The sequence below is a fragment of the Canis lupus genome, chromosome 29 (genome assembly GCF_048164855.1).
Source record: "Canis lupus baileyi chromosome 29, mCanLup2.hap1, whole genome shotgun sequence".
In the NCBI taxonomy this organism is placed as follows: Eukaryota; Metazoa; Chordata; class Mammalia; order Carnivora; family Canidae; genus Canis; species Canis lupus.
This window is the reverse complement of record NC_132866.1, coordinates 41,272,494-41,292,911: the sequence shown is the minus strand read 5'-3', so window position 1 is coordinate 41,292,911 and position 20,418 is coordinate 41,272,494. Positions and strand designations below refer to the sequence as shown.

The following is a 20,418-nucleotide window of genomic DNA, read 5'->3' as shown; positions in this document are numbered from 1 at the left end:
AATTCAATCTAGTTAACCTCTTCTTTTTTTTTTTTTTTTTGGTTAACCTCTTCTTTTTCAAAAATATCTTATATCTTTTCATGGATTTCCTATTCATTTAGAATGCGAGCACCAAGGGGTCAAGTTCTTGGAAAGTTAAGTCTTAAATCTTAAGTATTTTATATATTTTACATCTTCCTGTTGCTCAGAGGCATTTTCCCTATTGAAGATATAGAACAGAGGGTGGCTGACTTTTCCTTTAAAGGGCCAGATGGTAAAGAGTTCTGGGCTTTATGGGCCATATGATCTCTGCCACTGTTAACTGGCCATTGCCACTATAGCACAAAAGCAGCCATAGACAATATATAAACAAATGGGCATAAAACTTTATTTACAAAACAGACAAAAAGTCATTGTCAGATTTTACATGTAAGCCATAATCTGATGACTCCTGATATAGAAAAAGATTAATTTTTACAGTCATCTTGTCTCCAGACATCAGAATGATATTTCCAATACCACATTTTAGTTGAGTCTATTATTTCTATGTGGGCAAATATACAAACAAAAGATCATTCTGTTCTAACTTTCCAATATTTATACCAGTTATTACTTTTTGTAGTTCTTCTGCAGTGGCTATCCAACTCTAGAGCAATCCTATAGTGCTAACAGGTGTTACTGTTTTGCTAATGAGAAGGCTCTATTTTTTTCACCTCCCAATATGATGTTGCTATTAGTTTATGAAAAAAATGTTCTTTATCACTTTCAAGTTTCAGATACAGTAGTTACATTAGGTATGTTTTAAGATCCCTTGTAATTCAAATTGTTTCATGATGAGGTTACTCACTGCTTTTTGATTATTATAGTTGTAGACAAAGGGGGTACTCCACTGAGTGCCACTGACCTGTTTCTACTTAATGAATACTTTCCGAATTTTCTGGTTCCATTACTTAATCCTCAAGACAACATATAAGAAAAGTAATTCTTCCCAGGGATTATGAAAAAATAAGTCAGAAATGAAACCGTTATGTTTTAGAGTTACTTGAGGCATTTTCATTTAAGATTTTTCAGTAAGAATAAATCACTAAAATGACCTTTGAGTAGTAAATGTAAAGTTAATTGAAAATTCAATAATATTCTAGATAGATTAGGGGTGAAAAGCCCAGGTAAAAATAAATTACCAAGACTTATATGAGAATAAAACCTACAATGTTTATTTCTGAAAAGCTTTGGCCCAACATGTAAGTCCATCAAGCATATGCAACTTTAAAGATATATATTTAAAGCTGAAAGTTAATAAATGCATATATGCTTTTATTTAAATAGTTTAAAAGTTCATCTAAATAAGCTTTCATATACTCACAAAGGTGTCAGTGAGAGTTTCATATTCATATCCTAGGCTAACATTGATTTATTATTGGTAGGAAACTTAGTATTTCAATTAGTCAAAAGTTTTCAATTTGGAGTTCACTTTCCAAAAATTAAATAAAACAAGTGCAATCAGTATTTCCACATTATCTTATTTAATTTCCCTGAAAAGCTAAAAATTAGCCCAGCTATAAAAATATGAGGCACACACATTAAAGAAGAAACATGTTTACCATCAAAATTGTGGCATTTTTCTTTATAAGAACATTTCAAGACCTAGATAATAAAAATACTTCAGGCAATACATAGTAAGTCTTTTCATTTAAATAACAGCATAGAACCTTCTCAGGAATGTTGCTGTACATTATAACTATTATTTTACAGTAACAGAGAGAAAATAAAATTTTGTATACAAATATTAAGGGCCAATAATCAAAATGAAACTAATGTTTAGCATAGACTATTATTTAAATGAACAACATAAATAGGTAGAATTATCAATTTGATTTAATATAAAATACATTTCTGAGATATATTTCTAAAACGAAAATTATCAAGTTTAATTCCACAAATTCAAATATCCATTCAGCCAAGTGAATAAAATAAGCCTCTTAAAAATTCAAGATTTACATTAATATTAGAAATTTTCTCAATATAATACAGAATATTCTGATCTCCACTGAATTACATTGTACAAAGACATGTAGCAAATGTTTTATAGCTTATAATCAGGTATAACTGATCACTAAAATTCCTTGACCAAAATATCACTGTAATTATATGAGGCAAAGTTCTATAATAATATGGATGTAATAATGGCCACATATTTTCAATAAGAGAATATGGAAGTTTTCATTTTCACAACTATGACTTTGGTTTTCCAAAACCTGCCTCCCAAAGCCAACTTCTAAATGTTACAGCAGAGGTGGGGCAGTAATGGAAAGGAATGACTTCATGGAAATCTGAAAAAAAAAACTATTATAGATCTTAGTTTGAGAAATATATCTGGTGTAAGAGATACACAGAATTATGTAATAATGCTTATATCAAAGTTTATTGGTTAGATAAAGGGCAAAGAGTAAGAAGCAAGTAAAATGTAATATGTGCTTTTAACAAAGCAGACTGAGTAATATGTCAAGTGTTAGGGTGGGATAGGAAAGAACTCAAGCTGGGCAAAAATCTCCTCTTGGACTTTTCTATATAAACATCTATTTTAGTTTTGGAATGTTCATCAGTGAGCTCATGTGATGGAGCAGAGGAACTCTGCCCACCCATGAAATACTTCCCAGACCAACAGGTCCTTGTGCAGCTGCTCTAGCAAGGCAGCTTGTCCTCTGAGGTCCCTGGAACCCCCGCTCCCCGCCCCGCCCCACCCCAAGAGCATGAAACTATAGGAAAATGGAATTCAATGTGTGTAGAAAGTCAATCCATCCTAATTATGGAACTGAGTTATTCAAATACCAGCTAAAAGCAGAGACTCTAGCTAAAAAACATGGAGAAGTATCCATCTTGAAAAGGCCTGTAAGACCTCATGATGTGATCCTGCATTTATTGGCCCTGTATTTCCCCAGATTACGGGCTTTATAAGGTCCTGGAAACTCTCAGCTCCCTTTAGCTGCCTGTCCAAATAACATATTAATGAATATAGTTTAAGTCCTTTATTGGGTTCCATAATCCCTGCAGCCAAATAGGCTGCAGTTGTTTTATGCAACTTTTGTTTCACTGGAAAATGTGGGAGGGTATTTTGATATTATCTAAGTAAGATTAATGGATAAACACTGTTCACCCCAAACCAAATGATGCTGCCTTCAGGAAGTTGTCAGAAAGAAAGTCAAATGATACACCAAGAAAGCACATTGTGTGCATCAGCAAAGCCCTTCAGCACAGCTGGAACATTTATGAGGCAGCTCCAAGCCCAGTGGTGATTTCAAGAGTGAGGCAACAGAAGTCTTTCTTAATCGAAAGTCAGAAGCTTCTGAAGAACTTCAAGCACAACTTTATAACAAAAGAAATACTGCTCCTAAATACATATATATGAAAAACAACAGAATGTTAAGTAGTTGAATACTAATATCCATTTTCAGAAGACATAGCTATAATTTTCAACCATAAAGGAAAGCTCCTAAAAAGAGCAAATGTTTAACCAAGAGCTTATTCATGAAAAAATATATTTTACATGTGTTTATTTAAATTCAATTTGCCAACATATAGTATAACACCCAGTGCTCATCCCATTAAGTGCCATCTTCAGTGCCCATCACCCAGTTACCCCATCCCTCCACCCACCTCCCCTTCCACAACCCCCTGTTGTTTGTTTCCTCGAGTTAGGAGTCTCTCATGGTTTGTCTCCTTCTCTAATTTTTCCCACTCAGTTCCCCTCCTTTCCCTTATAATCCCTTTCACTATTTCATATACTCCCCATATGAGTGAAACCATACGATTGTCCTCCAATTGACTTATTTCACTCAGCATAATACCCTCCAGTTCCATTATGAAAAAAAATTTTTTTTCTAAATATCAGGAAGAAACTGATTATAATATAGTGCTTGGTCAATGAGTTAACTCAAGGCTTAACTGAACAGAGGGGAAACACCCTCAATCTCAACCTCCTTATATTTCCCTGGATAAATTACATTTAAACCTTTTTTTTTTTTTTTTAGGTGTAGCCTCAGGTCTCTCAGGTGACCCAAGTTCAAATAAAATATCATTTTATTTTAGCAAATATCATTTAACATTGGCCTAAAAAGAGGTCAACCTAAAGATTTAGGAGTTCTTGTTTGTTTTCATTATCCATACTCTCTTGATTCCCCCTCCCAATGATTAATTAATAACTAATCTGTAACATAAATGCTATCTTTTTTATGACATGCCTATGACTTCTATAATTTAGAGGCTATCAGAAACCTATGAATAGGGATCCCTGGGTGGCGCAGCGGTTTAGCGCCTGCCTTTGGCCCAGGGCGCGATCCTGGAGACCCAGGATCGAATCCCACGTCGGGCTCCCGCTGCATGGAGCCTGCTTCTCCCTCTGCCTGTGTCTCTGCCTCTCTCTCTCTCTGTGACTATCATAAGTAAATAAAAAAAAAAAAAGAAACCTATGAATAACTTTAGATATATTACTTAAATAACATGGCATTATGGACAAAGCATTTGGGCATCAGGAAACCTGTTTCCCTCCTGACTCCTCTACATGCTATATGAATAATCCCTCAGAACAGGCTTAATTATTCAGAACATGAAGGTAATATTAGAAAAAATTAATGTCTACCCCAAACAGTGAGAATTCAATGACATCCTGTAGGTAAAAGAGATTTACAAATTGTAACATGCTATACATGTTAATCTTTATATTCATTATTCTTTTTATTAGAATTTATGTAGTGAGAGCTTACCTTTGTTTGAATCATGCCATAACGCTGTTCTCTCATTTGGGCCACTATATTCCTGATGTTGAACTGCAACAGGATGACAGTGATTTTGTATTATTCACATAGGTGGAAAACACAAACCCACAGACTGCCAAATGAGTACTCCATTAATTCTTTCCAGTAAAAGAGATGTCAAGATTTAACCAGAAAGCTCTCATTTTCAGCTATAAGAAAATGTACTATTTTTAACCTCATCTAATGGATAAGGAAGATTTTAGTTTAAAATGGTTCCCAGGAAAAAGCAGGAAGCAATAATTTATGATGAGAAATGCTCTCCAAAAGAAATAACAACAAATTTGCCTGTGTCTACTTTTCTGTTCTCCAAAGGGAAAACCTAAAGCAGCACTATAATTCTGGAAAAGGGGCAGCCTGGGTGGCTCAGTGGTTTAGCACCACCTTTGGCCCAGGGCATGATCCTGGAGACCCAGGATCGAGTCCCAAGTCAGGCTCCCTGCATGGAGTCTGCTTCTTCCTCTGCCTGTGTCTCTGCCTCTCTCTGCCTCTCTCTCTCTCTCTCTCTCTCTTTCTCTCCCCTCTCTTTCTCTGTGTGTGTCTCTTATGAATAAATAGATTTTTAAAAATCTTTAAAAAAAATCTCGAAAAGTCTGAAGCATAGAATACTTTTTTTCTGGCCACAATAGTAATACAGCTATTTCTCATTTGAAGAGCCCTCTCAACTCGAGAGAGACTCCGAGCACTGTTACCCTAATACCAGACTCTGCAGCTGTGCATGGAGACCAGCTTACCCAGTGAGGTTGCTAAACTGGTGCAGGTGTGCACCAGTTACTATTCCACAGTAATATGAGTCCAGAAACTGGTAGTAAGTGTTTAGAAACTCTCTGGTAATGTGACAGTGGTGCAGCATCAAGGAGCATCACCAGTGGAACAGGATAATAGACCAGCTCAGGTGTTGCTGAACTTGCCTGGAGAGTCACAAGTGGTGCAAGCTGAGGACCAGTCATGTTCAGCAAGACCACATCTCTCTTTCCCTGTGCCCCTACCCCTACCTTGCACTTGTGCACTCTTTCTCTCTAAAAAAAGAAAAGAAATCATAAAAATATTTTCTAGAATGAGTACATACCATTTTATATTCCCATAAGCAACAAATGATTAATTCAGTTTCTTCATCTCTTACTCAGTGTTTGGTGGTATCATTATTTTTTATATTAGTCTTTCTGACAGATGTCTAGTGATATTTCATCATAGTTTTACATAGTTTTAATTTCATTTTCCCAAAAGCTAATGAAGCTGAACATCTTTTCATATGGCAATTTGTCATCTTTTAATCCTCTTTGATGAAATGTCTGTTCGTATCTTTTACCCATTTTCTTCTTCTTTTTTTTTTAAGGTGATAGCTGGTCTGGAGTAGAGAGAAGCAAAGGCCTTTAACAATACTTTTTGGGTACCACTGTAGGCAGAATTTTCCTGGGCTGCCTTGGGTCACTCTACATGTGGCAAATGAGGAAAATGCATCCTTGCTAATACTCATTTATGGCATGTATGTTCCCACCCATCCCTCTGGTGACTACAGATGAGGGGGAATAGGATGTTGCAGCTTCCATATAAGGCATTTGGGAGGAAAATACTGCAGGTGATTTTTTTTTCTTTTACCCATTTTCTAACTGGGCTGCCTTTTTGTTTTTTGTTCTTTACTACAGAGTTTTGAGGATGCTTTCTATTTCTAAATGTAAGACCTTTGTTGGATATGTGATTTTGCAGTTTCTCCAAATCTGCAGTTTGTCTTTTCATTCTCTTCAAAGGTCTTTCACAAAATGAATTATTTTAATTTGCTTTCCCCCTAATATTAGTGATGGCAAGAATGTTTGCTTTCACCACCTGTATTTAAACTAATACTTAAAGTTCTAGGTAGCTTAATAAGGCCAGAAAAAGAAATAAGAGGCATACATGTTGGAAAGGAAGAGATAAATCTGTCCCTATTTGTAACTAGATTATCTACATAGAAAATAGCAAGGAATCTAGAAACAGAACAAAATAGAAACACCCTCCCCCCAAAAAATCCTCTTAGAACTAGTGAGTTCAATAAAATCACAGCATACAAGATTAACACATTTCTATATATAGTTTATATATATTATATATAAATATATAATATAATATATTATATAATATAATAATAATTATATAATAATATAATATATATTTCTATATATATTTCTATATATACTATATATATATATATAGTAATATTTCTATATACTAACAATGAATATGTGGAAGCTGATAGTAAAAACACAATACCATTTACAATTGCTCCAAGAAAATGAAATATGATAAATATAACAAAACACATATAGAATCTATATGCTAAAAATGACAAAATGCTGATGAAAGAAATCAAAGAAGATGTAAATAAATTGAGAGACATACCATGTCCATGGATTGGAAGATTCAACATAGCAAAATGTCAATTCTCCCCAAACTGATCTAAAGATTTGAAGCAATTCCTATCAAAATCCCTGTAAGCTTTTTTGTAGCTGTAGACAAGCTAATTCTAAAATTTTTATGGGAAAACACAGAAACTATAAGAGTTAAAACAATTTTGAAAAACAAGAATAAAGGAATTACTCTACCTGATGTTAAGACTGTATACAGGAATCTATGGAGTGGTATTGGCAGGAAACCAAGATCAATGGAACAAAATACAGAACCAGAAAATGGCCCATACAAACATACCCAGTGATTTTTGACAAAGTGCAAAAGCAATTTGGTGGAGGAAGAACAGCTTTTTCAACAAATGGTGCTAGAAAATTAGACATCTGTAGGCAAAAAATAAAGTAAACCTTGACTTAAACTTCACATCTTATACAAAAATTAACTCAAAATGGATTATGGACTTGAATGTAAAACATAAAACACAGAAAAAAATACAGTTAAAACACCATTTTTTCTCCCACACTGTGCTCACAGCCCACTGGTGGAGAGGCTGGGCAATGGTTCAGGGCTGCATGCTCCACTGGCCTGGATAAACTGGGAGAGGCCACAGAAAGTATCATTTCCTAATGATATGGCAGCTTGACAAATTCAGGGACTGGCTAATGATACTAGCTTATGAAGCAAATAAAAGTATCGAAGTATTTACCACTGCAACTTAATGAATACAGAGATATTGCCAACATTGATTCTTTCTGTATATGTGTTATTTGAACATGATTACTGACTAACTAGCTCCTAACTGTGTAGAAATGCAAAGTATTACATTATTAACAAATGTGATTTGGAGCTTGTGTTTTGTGTAGGGATTATGTTCTGGTAGCAGAGCTGCAGTGACAAGAAAGCAGTCTGAGGTATTACACAGATCAAGGAATTTTTGCCAGAAGATAAATCATATGGCTTCATCAAGAGAATCTTGCTACAAAAAAAACAAAAACTAACAAAACACAAAACCTGCCAGGTAAATTTGGTAGTGTGCATAGTGGCGTAGTAAGAATTTTTAATTATATAAAGGCTAATGTGCTAAATTTTGGAATATTCACTTCATTATATGGTAATATGGTAACTGATAATGAACAACTCTTCATGCATGCTAGACTATTAGAGGGGAAAAGTTGATCGAGAATGTTTCAAATACAGAGCAATCTCAGTGTTTCTGCAAGATAATAGCCAGTTTGTTTCCAATATTTTAAGAATTTTTAAGTGGACATGATTAAAAATGAAAATGGCAGATGTGGGCAGCCTGGGTGGCTCAGCGGTTTAGCGCCGCCTTCAGCCCAGGGCCTGATCCTGGAGACCTGGGATCGAGTCCCACATCGGGCTCCCTGCATGGAGCCTGCTTCTCCCTCTGCCTCTCTCTCTCTCTCTCTCTCTCTCTGTCTATGAATAAATAAATAAAATCTTAAAAAAAAAGAAAATGGCAGATGTGGTTTATGTATACAATGAAATATTACTCAGCCATTAGAAATGACAAATACCCACCATTTGCTTCAACGTGGATGGAACTGGAGGGTATTATGCTGAGTGAAGTAAGTCAACTGGAGAAGGACAAACATTATATGGTCTCATTCATTTGGGGAATATAAATAATAGTGAAAGGGAATAGAAGGGAAGGGAGAAGAAATGGGTAGGAAATACCAGAAAGGGAGGCAGAACATGAAGACTCCTAACTCTGGGAAACGAACTAGGGGTGGTGGAAGGGGAGGAGGGTGGAGGGTGGGGTGAATGGTGATGGGCACTGAGGGGGGCACTTGATGGGATGAGCACTGGGTGTTATTCTGTATGTTGGCAAATTGAACACCAATAAAAAATAAATTTATTATTTAAAAAATAAAAATAAATAAAATAACATGTAGAAAAAGAAAAAATGAAAATGGCTATAAAAATAACAATTAGACAAGAAATAAATGGTTATATATTTTTAGCTTTTCATATCCTTTAGAGTTGTAATATTGCAATGCTGCAGGTCACAACTGTCTGCCTAACATAGCTGGTATGCAGTTTGCTGCAATATACACCTCCTCATGTGAGTTCCACAACACACAAACTGGTCTACACCCTATTTGCTAAGACCAATCCACTGGTCATGCTCTTGGATATCATAGCAATACAGCAAGCTGCTTTGGAAGTTTCTAAATGCTTACTCTCAAATTCTAGGAACTTATCTTACTGTAGAAAACAAACATCCACAGATTGGTGCTGGTCCAAGACTACACTCTTGAGTAGCTCTGGTGGACAAAATTTCTGAAATGAATAGAAAGGGGCATCAGTAAGGACATTTAACAGTTCAAATGTCTATGGAAAGCCAGTTAGGAAAACAATGGATATATATTCTATTTTTTAATTACTCTGTCAAATCTAAGCATCCTTAATTACCACATGCATCATTTTCTGCACCACTAAGAAAAGCATTGTCAGTTAAACTGACAGATGACTTATTATAAAACACATTATAAAACTACAAGGCAATGTTTCTAGCAGCAATGTCCACGATAGCCAGACTGTGGAAGGAGCCTTGGTGTCCATCGAAAGATGAATGGATAAAGAAGATGTGGTTTCGTTTCCCAGAGTAACGAACTAGGGGTGGTAGAAGGGGAGGAGGGCGGGTGGTCGGAGTGAATGGGTGACAGGCACTGGGGGTTATTCTGTATGTTAGTAAATTGAACACCAATAAAAAATAAATTAAAAAAAATAAAAATCTTAAAAAAAAAAAAGAAGATGTGGTTTATGTATACAATGGAATATTACTCAGCCATTAGAAACGACAAATACCCACCATTTGCTTCAATGTGGATGGAACTGGAGGGTATTATGCTGAGTGAAATAAGTCAATCGGACAAAGACAAACATTATATGGTCTCACTCATTTGGGGAATATAAAAAATAGTGAAAGGGAATAAAGGGGAAAGGAGAGAAAATGAGTGGGAAATATCAGTGAGGGTGACAGAACATGAGAGACTCCAAACTCTGGGAAATGAACAGGGGTGGTGGAAGGGGAGGCGGGTGGGGGTTTGGGGTGATGGGCACTGAGGGGGGCACTTGGCAGGATAAGCACTGGGTGTTATGCTATATGTTGGCAAATTGAACTCCAATAAAAAATATATACAAAAAACAACAAAAAAAATAAAACAACAAGGTATAATGAAAAAGAAAACAGTGTTCCTTAGGATCGTGAAATATAATATTTAGAGTTTTTACAAGAAAATAAGGAGAAACATAAACCAATTATTTAAGAAATTATGTTGGGGAATATATAAAAGAAAATTATACTAACACATTTTCTGCTAAAAGGATCAAACAATGTTATATATGGGAATGGATAGTATCAGACTTATACTACTTAAATTTTCAGCACACTGGTCTTTTTGTGGGGGTAGGGGGGCTCTCTAGTTTACATTCATTCTCTGAGTTTGCTTTGGAAAACCATTCCTCTCTCACTCTCAGCCTTATGCCTGGGGAGTAGTCCTGACTGGCTTAAATAGACCAGCGTCTCCCACAGTGATTAGTTCAGGGGAAGGGGCTGCAACTCAGAAGCAGTGAAATGCTGGGAGGTATTGAATGCTCAAGCTTCTGACAAAAAGAAATTCCCTCTGTCCTCCAAGGAGTTACTGGGAGAGGCCCTCTTCCCACCTGCCCACATAATATGGCCTGAGGATGGTAAGTTCTAGAACCATTCTGCTGCCATAGGAGAGCCCCTGCCACTGTTAGGGTTTAATTATGGAAGACCCGAGAGAGCAGACATTTAACTGCTGTGACAATAAAGTAACTACGGATTTTGCCTGGCAGGGCAAATGCCTGGTAGCCCATTTTCTCAGGCACCTGCTAATAAACAGATTTCTTCCCCTTTGCACTTCCACAGCACAGGAAAAACAGTTCAGTGAGTCAGCTGTTCTGGCCACAAATCTCAGCTTACATTCCCTAAGCAGTTTAATAAACAGTAAAGGTAATAGTATAATCAATATCTAATGCTTGGGTCTATCTCTCCAAAATTGGGTCCAAATTTAGGAGGAAAGCAAAGAATTGTTAATGATGGATGCAAACTGTCATAACAATGTTATTATACTTATTTTACAAATGAGAAAATTGGGTTTCAAAGATGGTGAGCAGTGTGCACAAAGTCACCAAAATTATGAGGCAAAACTGGCAGGCAAAGCTAGGGACCTCTCATTAAAACTCTAAGGCCTACATTTTTTTTGACAAGCTCATGTGCATGCATTTGTATTCATTAAAAACAGGCACACTTCATCAACATTCTTTAACAAGACTTAAAAATATATCTCTGTGGGTAGAAGGAAGGAAAGGGAAATGAACTCCCATTCACTGTGCCTCTACAGTGTTCCCAACACTGTTCCATGCCATTCATTTGCATTCTGTAATCATAACAGCCACCTCCAGGAACCTGCAGCACTGAATTTAGAAACAGGTCCCCAAAGTTCACAGGCTTTCTCTTTACTGAGTTCTCCTGAAGGTCAAGTCATGGTCTCCAGGTATTAGAAGGCTGTTACAAGTAGAGTGTTTAACAGCATCGGTTATCTGTTTAATTCACACACTTACAGGAAAGTTCTTCTCAATGGCACAGAACACAACATCCACACATAGGAACACTCCCGTCCGGCCCACGCCAGCACTGCAGTGAACAAGGATGGGTCCTGTAAGGTGGCTCTTGCGCACGAAACGCACGTACTTTATGAAGCCATCTACAGAGGCAGGAGTGCCATGGTCTGGCCAGTTGGTGAACTGCACATGTTTTACAAAGTGACTAGTTCCTGTCTGTTGAGAGAGAAGGGGAGGGAGAGAAGGGGAGAGAGAAAGAGAGAGAGGGAGGGAAGAGGAGGGAGGGGGAAGATATTTATCAATTTCTTATATTAAAGATCTCAATTCAATTTCTAATATACTACTCATATACATATATAAAAATAATAATAATAATAATAATAATAATAATGGTTCTATGGTCATACAACAATGAAAATTACAATAGTAACAGGTAGCATGAATTAAGTGCTCACGGTGTGCCAGTTACCGTGTAGAGACATTACATGCATTCTTTCATTTAATCCTCACATCAACTCTGGGAAGTAGGTATTGTTTTATTCCCATTTTACAGATGATTAAGGATTACACGATGAGTAAGGATTAGGGTGATTGGGAGATGTATGCCAGGTCAGAAGGCTCACATGTTTAGAGCTGGGACCATAATGTGGGCCTCCTAAAGGCAAATCTACCATTTTTTTTTGGACCACGGTACTGCAGAAAAACCAAGAGCCCAAAAACTCAGAGTGAAAGATGGCGTAACATGTCAAGAAAAACATTCTCCTAGCTTAAATATTATTATATAAAATTTAATTAGAATAAGTCGGTACTGCCAAGTTGCTTGACCAGCGGGACCGCAACCTCTTCTGGTGATGAGGACAGGGTAGGTAGGTGATGACCAAGTGAGTGAACTGTGACCCTACTCTCGTGCTAAGCCCCCTGAGAGTACAGTCATGAGACTCTCCTCAGTGTTGACAGATAAAGCACTTTGAGTTTACCCATCACACCTTCCAAAGGGACCATGCTTTCCCAATGTGGAGTGCTCATTTTACTTCACTGGGGAGCCTTGTTGGAAAACTCAGGCCGGGTTTCTGACTCCTACCCTGCTTCTCCCTAATGCACCCCTTTTTCCTGAGTTCCAAACAGAAATGAAGTTATCCTAAGTCCCAAATAGAAAACTCAAGTTTGAATCATTGGTACATGAAATTGAGTAATACAAACAATCCTTGCAATTGCAAACCTTGTGAAGGCCCCAGGTTGAGGGCAGCTGTAACCCTACCAAATATTTCAGGGGTTAAATCTCTCCTGCCACTGGTAACCACTAAGAATCTGCACAAATGTGGACCTCACCACTTTTCTGACCTAATACCATTTGGACAGAAATGCTGATGCAGATTCTTCAAACGTGAAGCTTGTGGGCCTCAGCCCAAAGGCCACCAACCCCTTGCCAAGGCTCCACAGCAAACAGATCCTTTGAGTCCTTGCAAACAGATCATTCCTCTGTGCCTCACACTTGCCTATTCTCTCCAAGCAGGCTGTCTTTCTTCTGCCATAACATGTGCCTCATGTGTCAGCTGGAACTTCCTTTCCCACTAGACCCTAAGTACTCTAAGACTTGAGACTGTGTCTGTGTTTTGTCTCCAGCACCCTGCACAATACCTGGTTAATATAGGAGGGAATCAACAAGTTTTAGGGGAGTGAGGGCTGAGGCGAGTCTCCAGATGCACGGCCAAGTGCAATGCCTAGCACACAGCCAGCAAGCCATCAGTGTCAGCCATCGTTCTTGGCCTCCCTGGTCACCATCTATGTGCCAATCCTCATCCTTTTCAATTCCATCTTTACCTCCCACCCTATTCCTTTATCTCATCAACTTCTCCCTTTGCACTCAGGTGCCACATCCCCCAGTGAACTCTTCGAAACTCTCATTATTTCCCTAAAGACTTCTTCCACTTCCTTCCTTGCCTCCCAATAGCACCTCACTCTTTAGAGCCTCCTTACGGAGGCCATCTATTCTCCCATTCTCCAGGTCTCACGGAGCAGAGAGATTAGGTTGCACACTCCTTGCTGCCCACTCCTTTTCCCAATCCATCATTTCTTCTGTGTAAAAACTCCCTCTTCCTACAGAGTTTCATATCTTTTAGCTTCAACTTTTCATTGCTATCACCCAGTGGCTTTAGCTTCCTGTGCATCTGCCACATTCACTGAAGGGCCTGACATTCTCTCTCCCACAGACTCTGACATCATCCAGGGCAAATCTGGGGTCTCAATAACCCAATGGATGCTCTAACCTCATAGCATTTGTATTTCTCTCTTGCAGGGGATACTAGTCCTCACAGTGATGGTCATTCCTTGAACTTACCACTACCTATAATGTCTAGTATCAAAAATCTCTTAGTTCTTAAATTCCAACATCACTTTCTGACCAGAAGCTCATGTTCTACCACCCCATCTGTGCTTCACTTCCACTCTAGCAACAATGTGACCAAATGGAGCTCCTCTGTCCTTTATGCCATCCACTTATTCCTACTTTACTGGCTCCTGGTTCCATCTGTCCTCCTAAAGTTAGACTTCATGGCTGATTATGGGAATAATTCTCCTACCAAATTGTTAACTCTTTTCATCCTTTGAATTTTAGCACATGTAGTGGACAACACCCCACCCTGGGTCAGTCCATGAGCCTGTGGTCAGGAGCCCCATAGTTAGGCTGCTGGGAAGAAAATCATCATGTAGGTACATATTTATTTTATTGCTATAGAAAATTAATGGGTTCCAACTTCAGCATTTCCAGCAATTCTTTTCCCAGTTACTGTTTGGACTCCAATCAACTTCTTTGGTGATGACTCATCAGTCAGGCTTCCTGTTTAACTCCCATTCCTTTTATTCCTGTTGAACACATGTATCACCTGCCTACTAATCAAATCCACTTAGAGTAATGTCACTCATCACCTTCTCCTGTAAGCCATTTCTTTTCTATTTTTTGAATCTATTAAAGCTATGAGGGCAGCCCTGGTGGTGCAGCGGTTTAGTGCCGCCTGCAGCCCGGGGTGTGATCCTGGGGACCCAGGATCAGGTCCATGCATGGGGCCTGCTTCTCCCTCTGCCTGCTTCTCCCTCTGCCTGTGTCTCTGCCTCTCTCTCACTCTCTGTGTCTATCATGAATAAATAAAATAAAATCTTTTTAAAAAAAAGCTATGAGTTATTCTAGATCAACACTTCCCAAGAGAACTTTCTACAATGATGCAAATGTTCTACATCGGTGCTGCCCAATGTGATAGCCACTAGTGACATGTAACTAAACACTAGAAATGTGGCTACTGCAAGTAAGACACTGAATTTGTTGTTTCATTTAAGTTTAAATAATTTAAATTTAAGCTTAAATAGCCACATGTGGCTATTGTATTGGATAGCTTAATTTTGACCACTCCTTCTGGTCACTTATAAGTCACAAGTCATAAAAAAAAGTCACAAGTCACACAAATGTCTGTCAACTTTATATAAAAAGATACTAAAGTCTCTGCTTTCCATCTCAATGTCACTGCCCTGGTTGATCATGGCACCTGCTTATGGAAATTCTTCAATGTCTCCCAATTATCTTCATGATAAAGTTTGTGCTCCTTAACAGAAATCCAAGATATTTTACGTTTTGATTAGTCTCTGCTTACTTTCTATAGCCTCATATCCCCTCTCATTGTTCCCTGGCATTAAATTTTTACATTCCTGAAACACTTAACTGCCTATAATTTTCTATCCATATCCCATGGTATTTTGAATTTTGATTATTTACTTTTTCTTTCCATCTTTCTCATTTGGGTAGTTCTCCACCAAGATGTTCCGTCCTCCAACAAACCTTCCCCCAAACCCTAAGTGAAGCTAAGTACTTCTATTCCAGGCCCTAAAAGCATCCCACATTACCATGGAGCACAGTAACTGGATGTATCAGTAAGCATACCCAAATCTCCACTAGTTGGTAAGGTAGTGAGTGCCTGGCACAGTGGTTAGAACTATACCTTAAAGACTCAATACATATCTCTCACACTCAGCAGAAGCAGCCAAAGGACATCCCAGGATTAGGAAACTTCTAGTACTGATGCTTCCCACCCCAACTCTTCTATTTAGGTTTTTCATTTCTCCAGTCAGAGTTTGGTAAAGCAGAAACAGACACAGTGGTGTCTTAGCTTCTGGTACCAGGGAGAAACAAAAACAAGTTACTCAAAAAGTACCCCCAGTCTATAACACATCCTAATCCTAACTTCTCATCCTGACGTGTGGCTTATCTAATGAAATATATATCTCATACTGATTTTTTGAAACTTACAGACTTCCTCACAACTTGAAGTATTCGGATGATGAAATATTGGAGTATCTGGTAGTTCTCCAGGAAGACACGATAGTTTTTCAATTCCAAAGGCTTCTTCATAGAAATGGGCCAGTAATGGTGGCATTTGATAACTCCACCTTCTATCTCTCTGGTTATCATGACAATAACATTAGAGTTATTCTCTAAAACCATTTGCCAAAAGTCATCTATGGTACTTGGCAGTGGTCCTTGAGAAGCAATATAAAAATATTCTTCTCCAGAATTGACTATTCTAATATAGCTAGCATTGATGTAGTCCTTGTTTTCTCCAAGAGGAACGCGTGTTGAATCATCTATCATAAAAACAGAAATATCTGGTTGATAAAGGAAAAGTAGGAGATACAATACACCCTGGATTCATGAACATATTCCATACTGGTAAATCCATTTCTCTCTTTGACCAGTTGAGAAGATGGCATAGGAGGAGTTATATGAGTCCATGAATTTAAATTCTTCCCTCTTCCAAACCTATTGGCATGACCTACAAAATATACAATGAGGAGTATTATTTGTTTCCATCTTTTTCTACTGATCAGAGAAGAATGCCATCAGTGTCCAGACACTTTGGGAGATTTCTGTTAGGTATGGCACAGGTAGGATTAGGCCAAGGGAGTTACCTACTAGTCTGCAACTGAACACAGCAAAGGAGGAGTCATCTGAGGGAGCAAGTGAATGCTATTCTCCTACAAATGCAGAGAACCTGCAAGCCCAGAGCAGTAGAGCCCAGAATAAGAAAAAATCAACCGTGATAGTTGATCAGACACAAACTCTAGGATTAATGGAATTCTACCAATGCCCAAAATACATGGCAGCCAACTTTTATGTCCATCCTCAGCATTCACTGAGTGAAGCAGCATGCTAATCAAAGCAAAGTTGGCAAAATGTTGAGATAATAAATGCCCTCAGCAAAGGATAGAGCTTTCCTGCCATGCAGCAGTCTCACTAATAGCCCCTCCCTACTACTCAAGAGGACCACTTATCTGGCCAATAGGGTAAAACAAAGATAACTGAACAGGACCTTATACAATTTCTGACAGAACCCTTCTCAGATCCCAACATAGTAAACATAAACTTCCCCTTGTAAATATGAATAAATTGGAAAAACAATCACTAAATATATAAAGATAGCCAGTAATTCATAAAAAAGGAGACAATTTTTAAAAATCATAGCAAATATTCTTTCTATGAGGGAAGAATATTTTTTAAAAACTTCTATTTTTATTTAAAATGAAATATGGGCAGTGCCTGGGTGGCTCACTCAGTTAAGCATCTGCCTTTGGCTTAAGTATGATCCCAGGGTCCTGGGACTGAGCCCTGTGTCAGGTTCCCTGCTCAGTGGGGAGCCTACTTCTCCCTCTTCCTCTCCCTCTACTTGTGCTCTCTTGCTGGCTTGCTCTCTCTCTCTCTCTCTCTCTGTCAAATAAATGAATAAAATATTTAAAAAATGAAATATGAGAACATTATTTTATTATAAAAGAATAACATATCTACAGTTATTTATACATTATATTTTTAAATTATACAGGAGATAACAAAAACATTATAGTGCGATCTTCCATCATATATACAAATCATACATATATGTCATATATAAACATATAATAATAATAATAATAATAATAATAATAAAACCTGGCAAGTATTCACCAAAATGTTAATAGTTAATAGTGACTATTATCTAAATTTTTGTAGTGAATATATACTACTTTATAGCAGAACAGCATTTTTATATGTAAACGGAGATGAAATGTATGAAAATTAAACAATATAGAATAATAAAAGCTTGCTTTCAATTTTATAATTGAGAAATAATTTCATTGTTCAGTTGCATTCCACTTATTAGTGACTTTTCCCAAATCTATTTATTGATTTTTGGAACTATTGTGTGCCATACAAAGCACCACAAATTAGGTGGCTTAAAACTTTAGAAATGAATTTCTCCTATTCATATACAGTTCCAAAGTTTGTAGGGCCTTCCATACGATGTTCTATCTGGAACCTGCAAAGAAATCCTTGCTTCTCCGTGACTGTGAGAAATTTGAGGACAAAATTTGGGGTTCCCATTTGGTGGTTTATAGAGGCAGGCCATCATCGTGGGAGGTGGGTGCCTCCACCCTCCCACGAAGCCCTCCTTGTCTCCATCTGACTATCTTATTACAAGCACACCAGTCAGTTGAATTAGGAGCTACCCACCCCATCATCATCTCATCTTTACTAATTACATCTGTAGTGCCCCATTCCTAAATAAGGTCACTTTCTTAAGTCCTAAGGTCTACAACTTCAAGGTATGTTCTTTTGGACGATACAATTTAATCTAGGATATAGGGGAAGAAGAATCCTTTCTGAGATGCTTATAATTGTTAACATTTTTAAATATGCAACATAGTTGCTTTGCAGTGAAATGAATCCTAATAAAGTAAACATTAAGGCAATAAAAAAAAGCTTGCTTTCAAATAAAATCCACAATGACTCAATTAAAACGTCTAAAATGAGAAGTGTATGGGAAAAAAATCAGTGATTTAGAAAACTGACTTAGGAATTTTCCCAGAACTCAGAAAAAAAAAAAGATGAAAAACATGATGATAATGATTAGAATGTTAAAGGGTACAGAACATGTAAAGAAAATACAAAAAAAAAAAATTTTTCAGAAGCAAGCTACGGAATACACAGCAGAAAAGAAATAACTCAAGTGATCATAGGAGAAAGGTTCCCCAAGAGAAGACACAACTGTAGAATTCAGTGCAAATATGCATGCCAGGTCCAAGCAGTATTTATGCACTCTGTATATATATCACCTCATCTGAACTTCAAAACAATCCTTTGAATGAATTACATTATTCTTTCTTTTCAGATGCGAAACCTTTACTCAAAATGGCTAAGTAGTATGCTCCATATTATACAGCAATTCTTCTAGACTCCACAGTCTACAACTAAGTCCATCAACTGATGCCCCTCAAGGAAGACTCAAGTTTGAAGATGGAAAGACCACATCAAATACCAGACAACATTATTGAAGACAGCCACTAAGACCTCAAGACTAGCAAAGCATAAGGTCACAGACACAGGAAGCGAAACTTTGCTACTATATCACTAGCTTAATGAGTTGCACCACTCCCATTTCCAGTTCTCGATTCCTGAATCCTGGCTATGGCAGAAATAGCAATATATACTGGATGCTAATTTGGAGCATATACAACCTCCGAGAGAACACTGCCCCAGCCCTTTGAGATACTGCCACCTAGCTGGCACTGTAACTGAGTCTTTGAAGAAGACTGCTAACTCTGGGAAACGAACTAGGGGTGGTAGAAGGGGAGGAGGGCGGGGGGTGGGAGTGATTGGGTGACGGGCACTGGGGGTTATTTTGTATGTTGGTAAATTGAACACCAATTAAAAAAATAAAAAATAAAAAAATAAAAAGCATCCTAAGACAAGCAATCATCAATAAAGGATTTTTAAAGTAATTTTTTTAAAAAAAGAAGCCATTTCATGGCCAGCTGCTTCAGGAGGATGAGGAATATGTTAAGACCAGTGAATTCCACGAGCATGAGCCCACTGTCACAAATCATTTGCCTCAAGGTGAGCTCCTTGGACACAAGCAATGCTGTGTGGACTAATGATGTTACATAAAGCATTCTTTGGGTCCATGGATGGTAGATTTGGTAGAAGTACTGCATGCAGGGATGCAAATCCACATTGTGTCCATTCTGAAAAAAAAAAAGTACTGAAAAAAGCACTGTTGCTTCTATTATAGAAGTAGTTCAATGTAATCAACCTGCTGTCAGGTATTGGCTGAACCCCCAGGGAAGTAGTGCCATGCTGGGGCCTCAGCGTTGAGGTCTGCAGCTGGCAAACTGGGCACCCAGCAGTGACCATAGCAAAGTCAATCTGGGGGACTAGAAGTTCATGTTGCTGAGCCTATTTATTCATAACTTCTATTCCCAGTAGCACATCCACTTTGGTCATTAATCCATTGGGTAATGACAGGATTGGCTGGGAAAGAGACTGACTGGTATGCACAGAATGGATCATTCTATCCACCTGATTATTAAAATCCTCTCCTTAAGTCACCTTTCAGTGAGCATGGCCATATGGCACAAATATGTTCATGTTTTTTGCTAATTCAGAGAGGTCTATCCACACACCTCTTCTTCAGACCTCCTTGTAACCAACTTTCCAATCATGTTCCTTCCAAGTCCCTGACCACCCAGCTAAGCCATTGGCCACAGCCCCTGAATTAGCACAGATTTGCACCTCTGGCAAATCTGCTCCTTCTAAGCAATTTGCTCCTTCTAAGCAAAATGG

General features: G+C 37.8%; 1 protein-coding gene across 15 annotated transcripts in view; it reads right to left on the bottom strand.

The window, feature by feature from the left end:
- Positions 1-345: 345 nt before the first annotated feature.
- Positions 346-20,418, bottom strand: part of PTPN20 (protein tyrosine phosphatase non-receptor type 20) — a 117,520-nt gene continuing 97,447 nt past the window's right edge. For all 15 annotated transcript variants that reach the window (XM_072806399.1, XM_072806395.1, XM_072806396.1 and 12 more), the window contains 4 exons: positions 16,075-16,409; positions 11,781-11,996; positions 4,740-4,802; positions 346-3,367 (listed from right to left, as the gene is read on the bottom strand). In XM_072806399.1, the coding sequence (XP_072662500.1) occupies positions 3,302-3,367; positions 4,740-4,802; positions 11,781-11,996; positions 16,075-16,409 (680 nt within the window). In that variant the 3' untranslated portion in view covers positions 346-3,301. The remainder of the gene's footprint in view (positions 3,368-4,739; positions 4,803-11,780; positions 11,997-16,074; positions 16,410-20,418) is intronic.